A 20,373-nucleotide genomic window follows, 5' to 3' on the forward strand; every position below is an offset into this window, starting at 1 on the left:
ACGTGACTCTCTGTTGAATTCCATGACAGTATCATGAACGAAATGCAAAAAGTAATTAATTCCATGGCTGGGCTGGTGAGATGAACAGAGGTCAAGTTGACTCTCTCTGCTCATTGATTCTAGAACTATGGATAGTAGGGTGTAAGTTTTGTTTTGCAAGCTTTGTTTTGAGTGTAAGGATTTTACTCGGTGCGTGCAAATTCATCAAGCAAAAATTTGGACGAATTTAGGCCTTGGAATCTTATATTTGAGTGGTGATTAATGTTGTTCGTGTGGAAGAAGCCGAAGTGAAGGAAAAATACGTGTCCAAAAAACAACACAGTAGCTGGGCAAGTAGTGAAAAGACAATGAGTTGAGATGTAAAAGAAAAACAAGACCAAGAGTTGAAAAAGTTACACAAACATCATCTCCATCCTATTTTAGTTTATGTGATAATTTTTAGATAGCTTTCTAACTATTTTAGCATAAATTCAGGAAACGTGTTGTTGGTATTTTTAAATTGTGTTTGGTTGGTGTTTAAGGTCAAATTAATATATACATAACAAAAATAGTTAGAAAATAATTTTAGAATAAGTTTTTTTACGTTTGCAAAATAGAAAAGGCACATGTAAACATGTCGAATATATTCCTCCTACAATTTTATTTTTTTTTTATCTTAATACAGTATCTGTTGAGTGCATCCTGGATGGAACGCCCCTGGCCCTTAACATTTAGTTCAACCAACCGAAACAAGCCACGTGTTGGAACAAGGTGAACTGACATATCCTCCTCAATCAGCAAGTGTTTTAACTCTGAAACTCTCGTGTGTAATGCACGCCTCTTCTTCTTTTTCGCTATCTGACACGCAAAAAAAAAAAAAAACAAGAAGCAGAGCGATTACATTCCAAGTAACGCGATGGGTTTGCAGGTGTGATAATCATGATCTTGTAAATTAATCTCTTGCTCACAGTAATCAGTCTTTCTTGATTAGATCTAACATGGGATTTGATCGATCGATCGATGGTATAGGATTGGCTTATGCATTAGAATTAGATCATGCGGATTTTTTACCTTTTTTTTTTTTTAAGGGGCAGTCTTAATTTTCATGCTTATTAGCGTATTTAGTGTGTCAGTGTAACTGCATGAAATTCTTGGTCACTCTGTTTAATATAAACCTTGATTCTTTGGTTTTCAGATCTTGTACTTGTAGTTGAGGATCTTTGTTTCGACCCATTGCAGTAATGACATCTTACTCTATTGCTTTAGTCAAATTTTAATATTCTGCAGTCAATCTTATCCATGCTTAGAGTCACGGTCTAGTCATGGATTAATATAGATTTAAAAATCAATTTCAGGCTCTGATCTCTTTAGACGGTGCATTTCTTCCTTCCTAATTTTCCAAGACAAGAGATTTATGAAATCTTATGTGCAGTTAGATGTGAAATGCAAAGAACTTTGCTTTAGCCAATCGGCTTCAGCTTGCTTTGCATGCTTGACGTTTAAGTTGTTTATTTGATGTCACAATTTGGGTTTGGTTTCGCGCAGGAGGAATTTCAGGAGCATGCTGAGAAAGCCAAGACTCTGCCAGAAAATACAACAAATGAGAACAAACTTATTCTCTATGGGCTCTACAAGCAAGCCACTGTTGGACCAGTGAACACCAGTGAGTACTTTGCTCCCCTCAGATAGTATTCCCCTGATGCTTTTCTTAAACATAAAGCGTTTTTTTATTGGAATCAACATTTTCTCTTCCATCTGTCCGTTTTGACCGACCCTTTCTATTTGTGGCAATTTGCAGGCCGCCCTGGAATTTTCAACATGAGGGACAGGGCAAAGTGGGATGCGTGGAAGGCTGTTGAAGGTATTGATTCTGAATTTATGCTCTTAGGATGTTGGTTTCTTGCATGGTTTTCTTAACGATTGCCACTCTCATTGTCTGATACATTTCTTAACTCTTGGATATATATCTTTTTGGTCAGGAAAATCCAAGGAGGAAGCAATGAGTGACTATATCACCAAGGTTAAGCAGCTGCTGGAAGAAGCTGCTGCTTCTGCCTAGTGTCTTGACCTTTTAGTTATGTTCTTCATGTTTCCTTGTGTTTGAAATAGTTAAAACGCAAGTTAATAATCTGTTGTATTGAAACTTTTACTCTGAATTCTGCTCCTTTGAGTTAGTTTTATTAGCATGTACTTTCATTAAAACTGGTTTGGAACAATGAAATATTGTCGGGATGGTTTTTATAGTGAATGCCTTTACATCATCTGATCCATACTGCCATACTGGGTTCCCACAAGAAGCCAAATATCAATCTACAGAAAAAAAGAATGCAGTGTTTACATCAGAAGATGATTTAAACTATATATTTACAAACTTATGGTTGATATATATGATGATTCGATTCACTTTAGCTAAATGAACCACTTTTGCGAGTATCTGAGGCGGCAGCGCCCCCTCCTACCTAAGGTTCTTGCATGAATTGGATGGCAGCTTTAACCCCTAATTCTTTTGGGAGACAAGATTAAGCATGTTGTTGTTTGCAGATTGTAGCTACTGTAAGTTGAGCAAAACTGCTGGATTTGCATTTGCAAGTCAAAAATGTAATATGATCTAACATAGTTAACATCACACGAAACAGAGTTTCTATGTGTTTCTTGCCGCCCTGTGTAACCTCTGTATGCACATGGATCCATGGATATGAATCAAACGGTGTGATGGGGGACTTCCCACCCAAAATTGTACTCCAGAATTAAATAGCATTTATACTTCCTCCATGTGTAGGTAGCTGTCGCTATCATTGAAAGCAACGGACAGAAAATAGGCAAATCCTGTTCAAGAAACAACAGTAAATTGACAAAACGACAATGTTGCAAACAGGGAAAAACAATAGCACGAAGTCTACAGTTAATTACTAGAGTCAGCGCTGCTTAGCGATTGGCCTGTTTTGACGGAGCTGTAAATCGACCATTGTTGGGGTCCTTTGCAGTGTCCATGAACAGCTACTTTCTTTCCTTCTCTATGAATGGACCACTTCATACCAACATATAGTTCCTGTTATCATGTAACAAAATGGTAATGATCCTTTCACTACCCCCTCGTTGCCAAATCTTTACATGAAAGAGCGTTGAATTTTGCCTTGAAGCAAACATACTAGACAAAAAAGTGTCTGTTTTGCATAATATCTTCTTTTGGAAGAGTTATTGTCGATCTGTTGTGTTTCAATTCCAAACCATATTTGTAAAGGTAGAAAGGACAGCAGATCAACTTTTAATAACAGTCCTAGAACTCCAGGATCAACATATTTACTATTCAACTAGCGAAGACAGGTTGAAGCATGGACAATTTGTTTTGACTGGTGATGGCTTATATTTAGATAGATTGGTATAGGAATGCTGCCATAAACATAGTGGAAAGATCATATTTCCATGTGACTGCTGACTGCTATTTTCAAGCCTTGGATCAGCATATTTACCAGAAAGGGCTAATATATTTCAGTTAGATCAGTACTCGAGACTACCAGTCAGAAGATTCTATTGAACAAAAGGATACCTAGAAATATAATATTCACGTTGACATGAGGCACCATCTCTGGCCAGAATCCCTTTAAGATCTCCAATAATTCTGGCCAACCATATTTCCAAGTTTCTCTGAACTTCTTTTAAATTGTTCCTTATGGCCTCGAAGGAACGTCTCGTGGTGAGCTTGGCCTGGCTCCCCACCTCGTCCCCAGAGTAGCTCTTACTGATCTCATTTTGTAATGCCAACAGCTTCTGTCCAGTTTCAGATGCCCGTTCCTTGAGCCGAAATGCTTCAAGCAAAAACTCTGTCTGCCTCTGTGTTCGAAACTCTGGACCGAGTGTAGGTTCACATGGATCACTAGCTTGCTGTAAAAGCAGGGAAAGATTTTAAGCAACAAGCCTGACATAGAAAAGAACTCAAAATAAATATTACAAGAGAAGCATAGGACACAGAATTACATTTCTGTGTGAATGTGTTTGTGAGAGAAAAGAGTTAAGATCAACATGCAGACTAGGGTTTAGTTTTGACCCCAAACGAATTTTCACAAATGAAACCATCACAAATGCACAAACTAAAACTACCTTCAACAGTGCATTTGAGGGAGCACGAGAGATTTGTTATAAGTTTCTTCTCTAGAGACACCTCCATAAATAAAAACTTATCCAAATGAAAGCCTATATGGAAAAAAGACATGTTGGGGCAGGTAGGAAGTGGAGCGAACATTAAACTCATCAACTCATGGTGGATTCACTTTAAAGCAGTCTACATATGTGCACTATACACCATATAAGCAATCATCCGGAAGAGATTTAATGGATTTCCTAATAAAAATTGTTCACAATGCGGAACTGAGAACTTTCCTTTCAATTTTTGTTCTCAAATAAGAATAAATAATTTCCTTGGAGACCATGCAACTTGCAATCAAAAAAGGTTTAATTAGATAGCTCAATGGGGCAAACAACTCATCATTTCAGCTTCATCCTAGGTAAACAAAATTATGAGCAAACCCATATCAAATGACAAGCATGCTCTACCATATCAAATGCTACATGCTCAAGGACAATGTAACTATGCAGTTTTTTTGCATATTTTAGGAACAGAATCATGCTTAACTTTAGGTAGATGGTCCTAAAAGTACTAAAGGATGAAAAACAAAACAGAAAATCAACTTATAAAAAACTATATGACAGCACATCATAAAAAATAGAGGATATATCACTTATGCATTACCATTCTTCTGCAAAGATCGTCAATCTTTCCTGCCAGAGCTTGATATCTCTTTGACTGCTTCCTCATTAGTGATGGAGCCTTTGATATATCTGTTTTTCCAGCTTTTTCCAAATTCAGAAGTTCCTCTTCGAGTAATTTTAACTTAGAGGACACACCTGTTGAATCACCATCTACCTTCCACGGGGACTCTCTTCTGATCAGGAAATGTAAGTTGCCCTTTCATTAGTTATAACACTGCAGCAACAATATATATATATATATATATATATAGAGAGAGAGAGAGAGAGAGAATGTTAGATTTACCTTGCTACAAAATGTTTCATGTGATAGAGTGATTCGTGGGAATCATATTGTACATCCTGCAAAAATAAATATTTAAAATTAAAAAACCATGGAAATAAACATTTAAAATTGAATTACTTTGAAAAAGAATTCTGCAATATATCGCTTTTTTGCATTAGTTTCTGAAAACTCAGAGAATCAAACGCCCCACCAACTGTTACAGTGGATACAAGGTAAAGGGTCAAGAAGCAGCCAATGGTCTCTTAACTAACTGATCATATTGGTACCAAGTTTGCCAAAACGTTAAAAGGCATTTGCTGTGCAAAACAGGTAGAATTTCAACTTACCATGAATTAGATTCTATGGGTAGAAATTTCACAAAACCATATCATTTTTTGTGTTTTTAAACTCTAAAATTTCAACTACATGATTTTTTGATGAAATCTAGGAAGGCCAAACTGAACGGGCACATGATCAGTGACTATGGAGTTTAGAGGGCCAAATGGGCCCTTGTGTTTCACTGACAAGTCATCTTTAGAGAGACAAGTCGCCACAACAATATAGGACAATAGTCTACATTCACATGGAAAAACAAGCATGATTATAACAGAAGCAGATGCCATGTTTCACCAGCCCCAGGAAAAAACTAATTATGTAGCTGACAAAAAAAACTTGCTTTAACCATAAGCAATGTTCCTGAAAGTATACTGGATCATCATCAACTGCAGGGTAACTCCACCGTAGCCAAGAGATTCATATTTGTTGTAAGAAGAGATAAGTGCCAGTTAACCGATAGATTTATCTAACTATCTTAGATACTCATAACCACTGATTTTGTCTATATAAGAATTTATTTGCAGATGTAGAGAAATCATAACAGACTTGTATTTTACCAGGATCATAACACCATCAAAATCATTTCATCCTTCTTAGTGGTTTTCGTGGTTATATCATGCATGATCACTTGTGTTAAGTTGAAATCTAATGCCACATCAACAGTGTCATTATATATAAAAACAAACTTCAGTTGTCATGCCTTGGATAAGCATGAGTGGTCCAGTGAAACAATGAACTTTATATGGTGAGAGTAGCACAACTAGTACATCTACTTTTCACGCAGGAACCAAAACTAACATATATCCAAAGCCATTTTTTAAGTGGGCACCAAAAACTAAAATATGCACCAACAAATCTCCTAGATGGAAAAAAAAAAGGGGGCAAAATGCAAATTAGGGATGGAGAAAGAATCAGACAATTGAAGGATTGTTTGATTCACTCAACAGAAGATGCAGTAAATTAATCCATGCTTGAGGCTAAGATAAAAATTGAATTGAAAGTCAATAGTGACTAGATAACTTTCTGGATTGGCTTGTGAAAAAGGAGATGACTTCAACCTTTTCTCTTCCTTCTCTTCAAAGAAAATGCAGGGATGAATTTCCATGTCAAAGGAAGATGTCTGTGAATGACAATTGACAAGGGAGATCCAAAATACCAAAACAGACAACATAAACTCATCTTAAGATCCTACAATTCTGTTAACTTTTCCTCCATTTTAAAATCCCAAGTCCAAACACACCCAGGAAGATAATATAACTTCCATCCCCAAAGTTCAAATGAATCTGAAGTGAAGGCACAGAAAAGATCAAAAGAAGAGCAAAACCTGCCAGAGAGTACTAGCTGTCTCGCTCCAAAACTTAGACGCAGAAGCTAATAAATCAGAACTGAAACCTCCATCACTCCCTTGCTGCTGCTGCTGATGCAATAAATGCTGATAATACTGTTGACCATAAACAAAACTGCCATTCTCCTCATCCTCTTCCTCCCCGCCATAACATTCCCCACTCCCACACCTACCAGATTCCTCCTCACCACCCACAAACTCACTACCACCAGCAACAGCATTTCGTGACATAAACCCAATCATTTCCTCTCTCTCACCAACCTCTCTCTCCAAATCTTGAATCTTTCCTTGCCACTCTTCCTTCTCTCTCTCAAAGTCTTCAACTTTAGCTCTTAATGAGGACACTTCTTCACTTGCAAAGTCGATCTGTTGAAGCAACCTCTTCTCTTCAGCTTGCCAGGCATTCCTGTGGCTAGCAAAGATCTCTACAACCCTTGCATTTGCTTTTGAGTCCTCTTTTCTCCTTGACTTCATTTGTTTTAGCTGTTCTTCTGCTTGTAAAAGGCGTATTGAGAGGTTTCTGATCTGGGTCTGGAGGTTTGGTATTAAGGAAATGGAGTTTGGAGGCAGAATCGCTAAAAAAAGAGAGAAACTCAGGCCTAAATAAGAAGAGAGGAGCTTGTCGTCTCTTGGTTTTTCTTCTTGGTCTTGTTTTGGCTTCGCTGCATCTCCTCCCTGGCCTGCCATTTACTTTCAGAGGAGCTTCGCTTGCTTTGGTTGGGTTATGGGAACTGTAGTGACTAGTGAGGGACGCCTTCCAGGTACATATATACACTGCCAGTGGCTGCTACACCTTTTTGTTTATTTATTTATTTTCGAAGACAGCTTTCTCTCAACTTTTAATAGTTTCTTTTGTATTTTATCCCTTCAGTTCGTGTGGACTCGTAGTTCATCTTGTTTATCGACAAATACATCTTTTTTTTTTTTGTTTTTGAAGCTTTTTATTATTAAGTGAAGTTGGATTATTTATTATTCAAGGGGCCCTTTGCTTAACGGGGCTCTGTCAATAACATTAATAAAAACCTAAAAGAAAAGGCATTTTCAACGTGTAAGTAAAATTGTAATGGTATTCCTTTTTTTTTTATCCAAGCATCAAATTTTTCTTAATTTTGATCTTTAATATTGCATTTTTTAGAAATTAAGATTTATAGTTTATTTTATTTTATTTTCTATTTAGTAACCTCAAAAAACAACTTAACATTAGGCTGATGCTGAATTTTATAAAAATAAATTTGTTTTTGTTACTTGTAAAAAATTAAAAATATAAAGATAAAAATTAAAAAAAAATTTGATTTTTGAAGGTAGCCCCATGTGTGCTAACCCTTTTTTTTACTAGGCCAAGCACATGCGACCTTGTCCTTTTCTATATATTTTTTTTTTCCAAATTTTCAAGGAATTGCACTATTAAAAATATTAGCATGATTTTTAAACTACGATTTCATGTTTCTTAGATAATATTATATGTTTCTATGGGAATGTTAACATTTTTTTATTACAGTGTACCTAACATTCTAAAAATAAAAAAAATGAACGATTGCTCCCGAATATTCACAGAAAAATAAAATTCTTTTTCTTTAATTTTTTTCGTGGATTTGTTACATTATTTCGTTAATTTATTAAAAAAATTTCCCTTCAAACATATACAAGATATTGATATCAAAAAATCATCTCAACTCAATAACTTATGCTATTAGGTGAGATCTCAAAATATAATTTATATTATTCTCTAATAATTGAGACATTGTCTTAGCTTTTTTTATATAAAAAAAAAACTTACTTTTAAAATCATAATAGGTTTTTATTTAAAAAACAATACTTAAAAAAAAACATGTTTTCATTCAAATCATCAATAGATGCATTAGTAAGGAAATTAAGTTTAGGTTGAAGCAATGCATTTCTCATTGATAATTTTATTCATTATCTTTCCTGTAAATATTTGTTTTTATAGTCATTTACTAAGATAAAAGATAAATCCCAAAAAATTAAATTATTAAATAAAGTTAAGGTCATGAACTAGATCATGGATTGAGAAGTTCAATTTAATTTAACTAAGATTGATTCAAAATCCCATCATTCTAATTTTTTTATTTTAAAAAATTAACTCAGCATTGTTTTTAATTTTTAAAAAAATCAAATTGAATCAATCATCAGATTTTTTAAGTTATAGCAGTTAAATCCCACGTAATTTACTTTGAAACTCAAACCAGCATAAAGACAAGATCAAATCACACATAATTTACTTTGAAATCAAATTGGATTATGGCTAGATGTAAGTGCACTCATCAGGTTTTTTAGATTAAAGCAGATTAATTCTCACATAATTTACTTTGAAACTCAATCTAGCATAAACACAAGATCGACAAGTCACCGTGTTAACTCAAGCGAACTTGACTGAACTCAATAACATTGTCAAAAAAAACAGAAGGAGAAAATATCTAGCATAAAGATAAGATCCACAAGCCACTCACTGTGTTAACTTTAGGAAAATGGCTGAACTCAATAACATTGTCAAAAAGAAGAAGAAGAAGAAGAAAATATCTCCGTTATGCATGCGAAGCACTGAATAGTAGTATCTCCTGTGGCCCTAAGAGACACGTGTCCTTATCCGATTTATTTTGGTTACTAAACAGGAGATGACAGGCAACCCACCTCAAGCTTTGACCAATGCCGATCTTACACTTGCCATTTACCCGTAATTGAAGGTGGCTACTGGCTAGCCTTACGTCACAAATTCACAAGGAGACAGGGCTCTGCTAGTTGCTATAATCCAACTGTGTTCATAAATGAGTCGTAATATCCGGTGTATTCAACCACTATCCTCGTGGCATTTCTGGGGTTTGCTGCAGCGATGAAGACTCAAATGGTCCTTTTCTATTATGGCACACGACACGACACTCTTGTCCGAATCTGTTTAACAGTAATTATTTTTAAAAATATTTTTTCATTTTTTAAAATTTATTTTTAATTCCAACATTTTAGAATAATTAAAAAACACAAAAAAAAATCAAAATCTTACAACACATGACGAGAACAAACATGCCCTAAACCAAAAAAATTATACACTAATAATCAGGTTTTAAATGATTTTAGAGATGTTTGTGAGTGTGAATCGTGCTGTGATTGTTTTTAACTTAAAAATATATTTTTATTTTTTAAAGTGTTTTTATTAAAAAAAATATTTAATATTAAAATATCAAAATAATTTTAAAAATATTAAAAAATATTAATTTTTTAAAAAAATATTTTTAAAGCATCAAAATAAAAAACTTCTGTCATTATTCAATTCGTCTGTGGACAAGCTTTGGCAGAAAGAAGCTCATTAAACGATCTACAGTTGAAAGTTGATTTTTCATCGACATTGTTGGGATATGTAAAGGCAATTATACCAGAATGTTGCATAAACAAAATATCGATCAAATTTTTCTAAAAAAAGTCGATCTGATTAAACTACTAAAGCTGAAAATCTGACCCCCCACCCATGCATGCATACAGTTGTTCTAGAAACGCCAGAAAATAGACAGCAGAACACAGATAACATGGAAAAAAACAGTGCAGTTTTGGCCATAGCGAAATGATTTTAATTGTTCTTCTATCTCTTTTTTTAACTTTTCATACCTATCACTCAGACTCTGATTAGTGCAATCAGCTTTCTCCTCCTTTCTACAGAAGAAAAAGATAAAACCAAGACGAAGACAGAACAACCAGCAGCCCCATCGTCCCATATGAAAAGATTCTGCCATGCAAAAGAGGTTAAGTAGTAAAGGGCCTTCTCCATTCCCCATAGAGATCCTTTCTTTTTCATTCCTTTATTTGCCACTGTAAGATGCACCCACATGCATCTCATAAATGGGTTTTTAAATGATCTAACAAATCATAGGTTGCTGCTTGCTGTATGTTGGGGATCGGAATTAAAAAAAAATGGAAAAAAAAATATCAAAGTTGCACTGAATTCAAATATAACCTCACAAGTTAACCTTGAAATCTCTTGACCTAATTTCTTATGTGACTCGAGTTTCAAATTAAATCATGTGAAAAATTATCTCAATATGATGTAATTAACTTAACGGGTTTAAAGACAACCTGGATGACCGGTAAAAATATAGTCTAATTTTTTTAAAAAAAATCAAGATGACTTATTATTTTTAAAAAAATATTAAAACGGTGACATATTAGATGGACTCAAGCTTTGTGGCTTCACCCTCAAACCCGTGACTTGATCATGAACTTCTATGAGTTTAATAACTCTTTTTAAAAACTTTTTTTGCCCTTACATGGATTGACTTGGTGGATCCTAAGGTTGTCTGAATGACCAGTATAAATATGGATTGACTTTTAAAAAAAATTCAAGATGATATCTTGTTTTTTTTAATATTAAGACGATGACATGTTAAATCGACTCTGACTTCGCATCTTAACTTGCGAAGTCCACGACTTGAGTCTTGGACTTCATTGGGTTTAGTAACTCTATTTTCTATACCATTTTTTACTTAATTATATGATACTAAAGATAGAAGCTCACAAAATCAAGTACCCACCAAATATCGGGATATTTGTTTAAGATTGTGATAACCTTATAAAAAAATCAAAATATATTATGAATAGTAATTTAAAATCAATCAATTATAGAAGAATGAAATTAAATAAATAAAGTAAAAATTAAAGTAAAAAAAGATCTCCTTCCATTATTCATGTAAGTAGTTTTCCCTCAAATCTTTTAATGTTGCTAGTAATTAATGTTAAAATTTTATTAATTAATTTCAAAAATAGTTTTCTATTTAACAAATGCACACTTGATAAATATGTGATATATAAATAGTCTATTTAGAAATAGGTCCTCTCTCAACCTTATAATTGTACGTTTTATTCCATCAGAAACCATAGTTGTAAAGTCCGACCCGGTCGGCCTAAGGTATGGGTCGACCATATTTTTTAAAAAATGGATTCAAAATGACATCGTTTTGACTATATCAGACAAATAAGTAATGCAGCTTAACCTAAGTAAGACGTATTGAGGGTGCTAATACCTTTTTTTATGTAATTAGTCCCCTTACTCGAACTATGATACTAGTTAGGATTCCTAGTGACCAAAATAATAAGTGGCGACTCTCATTTCCTCTTTATACCGATAAAGAACAAGAATTTTTTGTTCTTTCCTCCCACACCATTCCCGACAACCCCGATTTAGGAGGATAATTGCAAGGCCGCACACATGAGACAATATCAATGTTTCCTTCCCCATAGCTCAAGAAGTAGATGATTGGTGGTAAAAAAATCCAGCACTTGCAAAACAATACCTTTTAATATGATACAAGGATCCTCAGATAATAAAGCCAATAACTTTTAAGTAAGGAATTGTAATTAATGAGAGAATGAGATCTAAATTCCAAGAACAAGAGTTTGTTCTTGTTGTTGTATGATAAATGCTTAGAGAATTAAAGTATAAGTACTTAAATAATAGAAATTATAAACTATTTATCTAGGTGGTTTAAGGGATATTTATAAACCCAAAACCTTATCATGTTGCTGGAATAGAGGGGATGAAGAGTCATTTCCTCTTGATAATATTAATAAGAGATAAATATCTCTTACACAACATTAAACGATGGATAAATATCTATTATACAACATTAAATGAGGTATAAATATCTCCTATACCATATTAATGATGAATGTATATCTTTTACATAATATTAATGATGATGAAAATATGATAGATTATTATAAAACTTTTATATATTTAGAAGTGTAAAGAAATAATATTATTTACATTAATATTTTATGTTAAAAAATGCATAAACATACATCAAAGGTGGAAAAATCATAAAATTTTCACCGAATCAACAGTAGTAAAAAACAATTTCTGCCTTCGTGAAAAGTGCACACATGACAACCCCACCTCCTTTAGATCTTTATCAATATCAATATTAACAATTTAATTATTATTCAAATAAACTAAACTAAACTAAACTAAATAGTCTCTTGAAAGTGACATTGAATTTATGAAAAGGACTCCATGTGAACGTGCGATCGAGAATCTCAGCGTTCTTCAACATGCATCGACTTTAGTCGGGACCGTGGTTTATCCCGCAACCAACAGAAAATAAAAAGACTTTAACTAAGTCTAATTTTCAAATTAGTTGGGGTCAAGTTAAAATACCGAATTTCGGTTTTCTTAAAAACCAGCTCAAACATTGTAATAAAAAAATCAGTTCAATCACCAGGTTTTAAATGTAGGAAGCTTCGTGAATACGTCGAGATTTATTGGGGTGATGTCACTATGCAGATATTTTAAAGTATTTTTTATTTAAAAATGTATTAAAATATTTTTTTTAATTTTTAATGTAAACTCATTGAAATCATCATAAAATATTAAAAATAAATATATATATAAGTTGTTATAGTTGTTTTTTTTGAAAAACCCAAAAATAAATCTTGATTGGCAATATATTCACATTTTCACATGTGTGCGTTAATAATTAAATATATATTGAAATTGTCAAAATATTATTATTTTTTGAAAGATAATTTTAAAATATAATAATCAATATGTTCACCACATGAAATGCATGAGAAAAGGAATGATTAATATATAATTTAATTATCATCATTTAATAGTTTCAAAGAATTATAAAAATCAAATTATAAATAACTCTTAGATGTATATTATTTTGAGAAACAAAACTTCACTTATTTTCTATTTGTATAATATATTTTGAATTTTAATGAATACTTGATTTCATTTTGTTTTCAGCCTAACCTAGCATGCTTTTCTTTCTCTCTCTATTTCCCTCCTGATTTTTGCTTTTAATATTTAATTTTTGTTGATTTATTTATTTATTTTAATTTCATCGGTAAATATTTATTCAGTTTGGAATTGATTTTTATTTTTTTATTATATAACTAAATTAAAAAATATTATTGGATCCAATTAAATTAATGATTTAAATCATTAATATTTAATTTTTGTTGGTTTATTTATTTATTTTAATTTCATTGGTAAATATTTATTCAGTTTGGAATTGATTTTTTTATTATTATATAACTAAATTTAAAAAATATTATTGGATTCATTTAAATTAATGATGTAGATCATAAATTTAATAGATTAATATAAATTGATTTAAATATTAAATATATTGTTTTCTAAATTATCTTGAATTTTTTTATATTAATTAAAAATTTTGTAGCGGCCTCCATTGTATCACGATAAGCAACATTAAACCTCATTCACTACTAAAAACAATGGATAAACAAACAAATTGTCCTAACATGTGTATATATCACAATCAAAGAACAAAAAATCAAGAATGGATAAAAGACATTGATATACCTAAGAATGTGAAACCTGATGCTGAATAAATTTCACAATTGCATCATATTATTATTAACTTGAGCTTTTTTTATATGAGCTGCGAAGACCCTATCCATTTTGAAAAAAATTAATTTTAATATCAGGCTGACTTTGAATTAATCTTTATTAATTATTTAAATTTATTTTTTAAAAAATTATTATAATTTCAAATAAATATTTGGTTGATGTTCTTATGAGTTTCTATTATTATTATTATTATTAAGTACAAAATAGTTTCCAAACAATAAAGTTGTTAATCATAGTTTGGTTTATGATTCAAGTCGCATATTTTACAGGTTAAGCCGTGAGGTGTGGATTGATCAAATATATAATTGTTAATCATTTAGTAGGTGATTCGGTGATAAGAGTTTGTGACCAAAGGGTTTGCTCCCCATATGATTTCAAGTTCGAGCCTTGTGGTTGCTAATATGATGGCCACTGGAGGTTAACATGGTCGTTAACTTCAGGACCCGTAGGACTAGTCGAGGTGCGCGCAAGTTAGCCTGGACACCCATATTAATAAAAAAATATAATTATTTTAATATTAAAAGATATGTTATCTTGATTTTTTAAAAGTAAGACTATATTTTTTACTAATCATTCGAGTTATTTTGAACCTGTTAAATGAGTTATATTGAAGAAACTTCCACATGAATTGATTTAAAACTTGTGTTAAACTAAAAATTAAATCAAGTTAATATTAAATTATAATATTAAATATTTTGTTTTATAATATTTTTTTTTAATTTCAAATGATGGACGAATGAATTATTCGTACACTAAAATACATACGCATTAATTATAAAAATATTTGATATTGAGGTCAAAATACTATTAGTTAAAAATTTAATTTTTTTATTTAAAATTATTTTTTAAATATTTTTAAATTATTTTAATATGCTAATATATATATATTTTTAAATTTTAATAGTAAAAAATATTATCTTAATATATTTTTAAATAAAAAATATTTTTAAAAACCACTATTATTTAACTCGCCAACCCGCTTTATATTTTAAATGTTTCTCTATGACGTACGAGAAGATTTTAATATTTTTTTAACCAAAATTTATTTAAAAAGAAAGCATGTCTTATTAAACAAAGGAAAGTAAAAATCAAACGCAAAATCTGACCTTTTTTTCCTTGAACCCATTGTCCAGTCTCCACCCATAAGTACGACTTTCCTTTCAACAAGAGATACCTGTCTTGTCCAAGAAGCAAAACCATAGCGATAGAACCAAAAGCACAAAACACAACAACATCATCAAAAAGCACACGCCTTCCGTTCTTTCTTTTTAAAGCCATAGTAGATTCAGATTATATACAAAGACGTTATAAAACCCGAATACGGCACCATAAATATGATGTTTAGTGGTGGAGGGGAAGGAGATGGGCTAGGGCGGATAAATATGATGCCAACGGCGGCGATGCTAAGTCCAACGGCGGAGATCTCGCCGAGGGGTCCACCTCAACAACAACCACAGTGGGGACAACAAGAAACGAAGGAGTTTATTGGGATTAGAGCGGAGTTGGAGAAGGATTTTACTGTGACGAAGAGGAACAAGACTTTATGGGAGATAGTGAGTGCTAAAATGAGAGAGAAGGGTTACCGAAGGACACCCGAACAGTGTAAGTGCAAGTGGAAAAACCTCGTCAATCGCTACAAGGTATTGTTTTCATGTGTCTTTGGATATAATAAGAAATGGGTTTTAAGAAAGTTGTGTCCTTTTCACCTTTCTTCCTCTTTTTTTTTTTTTTTTTCTCGGGGGGGGGGGGGGGAGGGGGGAGATTATTGCTTGGTAAATCTAGGATTTGCTAGGTTTTAATAGGGTTGTAAAATGAGTGTGATTAGCTTGATAGGAGATATTTGTGACCCATAATTTGTTAATCAGTTGAGTTGAAATGATTGTGTAAAGTTTAGCGTGTAATACATAGAAATGATGCATAAAAGAGGGAATGAACTTAGTTAGGACACGGATAATGCTAGTGGTGGAACAAAAAGGGAATGAAAGGAACGGAGAAGGAAGATCATTAGAAGTTAAAAACTCTGACTTTAGGAGCAGGGCAAGCTTGGGGAGGTAAGTTCGATCTGTTCCCAGATTGAGTGTAGTTGTTTACACAATTGTGTTTTAGTGTAAAAGACGGTCCTTTTGGAAGCTAGATTTTGTATGGAGCGGTTAGCCTTGGATGATAGACTGTCTAATGATTCTGCAATTTGAATGGTTATCCAAATACCTTGTTGTTTTGAGGCGATTTTTTCTAGATTTAAAAATGCTAGGGCATGTTGCATGAGAAAAAAACAAATGCTTGAAATGTTTTTCAATGTCAGATTTTAAATATTACTTTTAAAAGTAATGGAGGAAAAAAAATGATTAACTGTGAAGTAACTCAACGGGGAAGGATACTAGTTGTGTTTTAGCTGTTAATTGCTGTTGCTTACTATAGCATACAACCTTGCAGTCTGTAAGCAAATTCTATATTTTGTAAAATCTTCTCTATATAAGGTTGTAGCATGGTCTTGAAGTTATATTGTGTTAGTTTGAATGTGTTATATTGGAAGTTTGTTTCTAGAGTTGCCAGCACCCCCTCAACCTATCCCATCTCCTCATGCTAGATTTTCAACATTCCTTCCTACAAATTCCTTTATTTATCTGATTTGGAACCAACCTGTGCTCTTTTACTCATCTATGCAGAAGGTTATGGAGAAAAGGGGATAGGATGTTATTGGATTCTCTAGCTATCAAACGCAGTTTCAATTATACAACAACACAATGAAAAAAAAACAAAAAACAAAACATGTGGCTTCTTGTACTTAACTTAGTAATTAAGGGATTCTAGACCACTAATTAGCTACATGGGATGTGACCTTCGTGCATCAGCTACTTACAACTTACAAGTTGCATGCTTTGAAGCAATTAAAAGTAGCTGCAGCAAAGGGCATCTAGCTTGCTTCACCTTGTAGGTATGTTACAGCAATTTACCTTGATAGTTTCACAGTCGATAACCTGTTTCCCATTTACCTTAATCAAGGAAACAACTTCAGTCTCTGAGAAAACATTAAATGTTGAACTGATACCAATATAAGTTACAAATCACGAACTTGCTGGTATCCCTAAATTTTGACTTTTCTGAACCTTCTGTAAAATAGGTCTGAAACAAGTTAGAAAGAGTTATGCGAACATCAAATTAGCTGCAGCAGACCTTTGTGTCCTTTTCAGGCTGATTTTCGCCATGGAGCACCTGATATCCTTTGGGCACCTGATATCCTTTGGTAATGTTTGGTAGAATGTGATGTGATGTAATGGAGAGAAGAAACAATCAGAATCTCCTTCCATTGTATTACGTTGCTTTCAATTACCTTTTTCCCCATGAGATATTTTACAGCCATGTTATGCCTTATACATCAACGTCTTCAAAATTCAACTTCAAATATTGGAAGGATTTTTCTGCTTTTTAAACTTCTTTCAGATACTGTTTATATTCTCATTGGTGAGTTTTGGTTTAGTTTAAAGATGGTCAGTTATAGGCTCTATTCTCCGTGATGCCTACTTACCTATTCTTCTAATACAACTGAACTTTCTCTTATAAAATTACAGGTAATGCTAAGGAGTGCCCATGTGGCATTAGTTAAGGTGCATTTATTGTGCATTGAAAATTATAATTTAATACTGAAATTTGATATGTGAATGGCTCAACAATGATTAGAATTGCATGTATTGATTACCAAACACTATAACAAATGCACCTTCACAAGTGCTCTAGGTGCTCGTTAGTAAAACCCTTCATTGTAACTTCTTGTTAGGAAGGACCATCCAACCACTGGCTTGGTTAGCCAAAGATGTTTATATGGGCATACATGATAAAAACTCCTTTGCTGCATCTTTTGGTCTAAAAACTAGAATATTAATGAATACCCTCTACTATATGTTCAAAATGGTTCCATTATTGTAGTCTCTTAGGTCTTTTGAGCTTTTCACCCAACAAGTGATTGATATATTAAATTGATGTATTCATCCATCCGGTGCAGCATGTGCTCTTTCTTAATCAGTACTGTTGATTGCAATTAATCAGGGAAAGGAGACATCTGATCCTGAGACTGGCCGACAATGCCCGTTCTTTGAGGAACTGCATGCAGTGTTCACTGAAAGAGCTAAGAACATGCAGCGACTACTTCTTGAATCTGAGGCAGGTTCTACTCAGTCAAGGAAAAAGATGAAAAGAACTAGTGGAGATAGATCCTCGGATGAATTCTCAGAAGAAGAAGATGAGGATGAAGATGATAGTGAGGAGGAGAAGCCAGTCAGAAGCAATTCTAGGAAGAGGAAGGTTGAAAAAATTATAGCGGAGAAGTCTCCAAGAGCAAGCAGTAGTACTGTTGGTGGCATTCAAGAAATGCTCAAGGAGCTCTTGCAGCAGCAACAGAAGATGGAGATGCAGTGGAGAGAGATGATGGAAAGGCGTTCTCATGAGCGGCAGATGTTTGAGCAGGAATGGCGACAGTCAATGGAGAAGCTCGAGAGGGAGAGATTAATGATTGAGCAGGCGTGGAGGGAGAGAGAAGAACAGAGGAGGATAAGAGAAGAGAGCAGGGCTGAGCGTAGAGATGCCCTGCTGACAACCCTTTTGAACAAACTCATCCGTGAAAATAATATATAAAACTAGCAGGTCAAAAAATTTCTCAGATTGATCTTTCGTTTGCTTTTAAATTGTATGGTTTGATTAGGATAGTCAAGAAAAGAAGTTTGCATTGTGGGTGACGAATAGCAATAGGAAAAACTGTAGTGAGAGGAGGAGGGAGAAGAAAAAACGTATGAACAGTAAACGTACAGACAGTTGCCTTTTGTTTTGGTATAATACCAGAGGAACTCTTTTGGCTAAGTTGGACATCAGCGGATGATGGAAGAAATTCTTTTGGTGTATCAACGTGGGGAAATCTATACATGTATTAATTCATGACTGTATCTCCTGGAGAGAAATGCTTTAAGGAACAGGTCATACCTGTTAACATTTTTCTTCTGTGGAGAAGATAGAACTGAAAATGATTGGAGCGTTAAATACAAGATATTTTTTTTCCATCTCATTGATGATTCAACATTATCTCATTGTTTTATTGCAGTGTTGTGTGCTTGCTCTTTGTGCGTTCATTTTTACTGCATGAATAAAGAGAAAATCCATTAAAAAAAATATAATGAATCAAGTCATGCGGTGACGAAGTGTTTTTTAAAAATATATATATTTTTATTTTAAATTATTTTTTTGTTTTGTTCTGATGTCTTGATTTCAAAATTAAAATTTTAATTTTGGGATGACAACAGGTGGAGTTGGGTTGAATTTTCATCTCTTGCCCCCACATTTCACGACGGGTCAGGACTCAGGATTATACAGCATGTTTGGGACGGATCAGGTTAATGTTTCGTCTCATTTTTTTATTTTTTATTTTTAATCTGTGTAAATCAAGCATCACCAATGGAGCCAAATTGGCGAATTGTAGTATATATCTCTTAAGCTTACAAAGGTATCACCTTTATGGTAGTATGATATTTGTATACTTGACTTGTATTAAATTAAATTAAAATAATAAATCTCCTAAAAAAATTATTGTAGCCCTTTTCAACGTGGATTACAATGGAAGGAGAAAAGAAGAAAATGAAAATAAATGAATAAAACTTGTTCTTTCTTGTTTTTATTCCCTTCATTTATTGTGTTTAAAAGGTGAGGAAACTTATTTGAGTTTGGGTTGAATTATTGATGGGAATTGATATGTTTTACAAGTTGGAGTTTTATGTAAATTGTGTTTAAATGAATAAATAATTAAATAGATGTCTTCGTGTTAGATTAACGTTTTTAATATGAGAAATCATAGGGTAAGATATTAATTGAAAAAATTAAAGAAAAACCTTTTTCCACCTTAGTGTGAGGTTCGACCAAGATAATGAAAAAAAGAGGATGAGGTTGTTTGAAATTTGAATTATCTTTTATGTATTTCATGTAGAATTATGTTAGTTTGATCCTAAACGAATAAACAATGCAATGATTTCAAAGAAATTTAAGAAAAAATTATGCATTCCTTTAAAAAAAGAAGTTTGGCCAAACATGCTAGGGTGAGGGGGTGAGTTTTTGATAAATTCTTGATTTAATATTGACTAATTATATGATGAATCATGTGAATTGCAAACAATCAAGTTTAATTTGCATGAAAAAAATTAAAAAATAAACCTTGTAATTTATGATGTAGGTTTGACCTACATAGGAAAAGTGATGAAAATATAATCCATGTATGAATAAGTTTAAATTGCATGAAGAATTTAATTGGAAACCATATTTCCTTGGTCA

General features: G+C 33.0%; 3 protein-coding genes across 6 annotated transcripts; 2 read left to right on the forward strand and 1 right to left on the reverse strand.

The window, feature by feature from the left end:
• The first annotated feature begins 756 nt into the window (after window positions 1-756).
• LOC133678546 (acyl-CoA-binding protein) lies at window positions 757-2,222 on the forward strand. The gene is made up of 4 exons (XM_062100896.1): window positions 757-907; window positions 1,525-1,642; window positions 1,778-1,840; window positions 1,959-2,222. Exons 1-4 carry the CDS (start codon window positions 896-898, stop codon window positions 2,036-2,038), a joined length of 273 nt encoding a protein of 90 aa, XP_061956880.1. The 5' UTR covers window positions 757-895; the 3' UTR covers window positions 2,039-2,222.
• A 315-nt stretch (window positions 2,223-2,537) lies between these two features.
• Window positions 2,538-7,532, reverse strand: LOC133678530 (uncharacterized). 4 transcript variants are annotated; one of them, XR_009835986.1, is made up of 6 exons: window positions 6,669-7,531; window positions 5,030-5,085; window positions 4,727-4,919; window positions 3,527-3,861; window positions 2,890-3,028; window positions 2,538-2,805 (listed from the first exon to the last, which is right to left on the reverse strand). XR_009835986.1 is itself a non-coding variant. In XM_062100876.1 (5 exons), the coding sequence occupies exons 1-5, from the start codon at window positions 7,374-7,376 to the stop codon at window positions 3,010-3,012; spliced, it is 1,311 nt and encodes a 436-aa protein (XP_061956860.1). In that variant the 5' UTR covers window positions 7,377-7,531; the 3' UTR covers window positions 2,754-3,009. The 4 variants fall into 4 exon arrangements, 3 of the variants coding, with proteins under 3 accessions (XP_061956860.1, XP_061956868.1, XP_061956846.1); XM_062100876.1 differs by having other exon boundaries at window positions 2,754-3,028; XM_062100884.1 differs by lacking the exons at window positions 2,538-2,805; window positions 2,890-3,028 and having other exon boundaries at window positions 3,445-3,861; window positions 4,727-4,916; window positions 6,669-7,532.
• A 7,633-nt stretch (window positions 7,533-15,165) lies between these two features.
• LOC133685377 (trihelix transcription factor GT-3b-like) lies at window positions 15,166-19,120 on the forward strand. The gene is made up of 2 exons (XM_062106898.1): window positions 15,166-15,707; window positions 18,112-19,120. Exons 1-2 carry the CDS (start codon window positions 15,402-15,404, stop codon window positions 18,694-18,696), a joined length of 891 nt encoding a protein of 296 aa, XP_061962882.1. The 5' UTR covers window positions 15,166-15,401; the 3' UTR covers window positions 18,697-19,120.
• The last annotated feature ends 1,253 nt before the right edge of the window (window positions 19,121-20,373 follow it).

The sequence above is a fragment of the Populus nigra genome, chromosome 1 (genome assembly GCF_951802175.1).
Source record: "Populus nigra chromosome 1, ddPopNigr1.1, whole genome shotgun sequence".
NCBI lineage: Eukaryota > Viridiplantae > Streptophyta > Magnoliopsida > Malpighiales > Salicaceae > Populus > Populus nigra.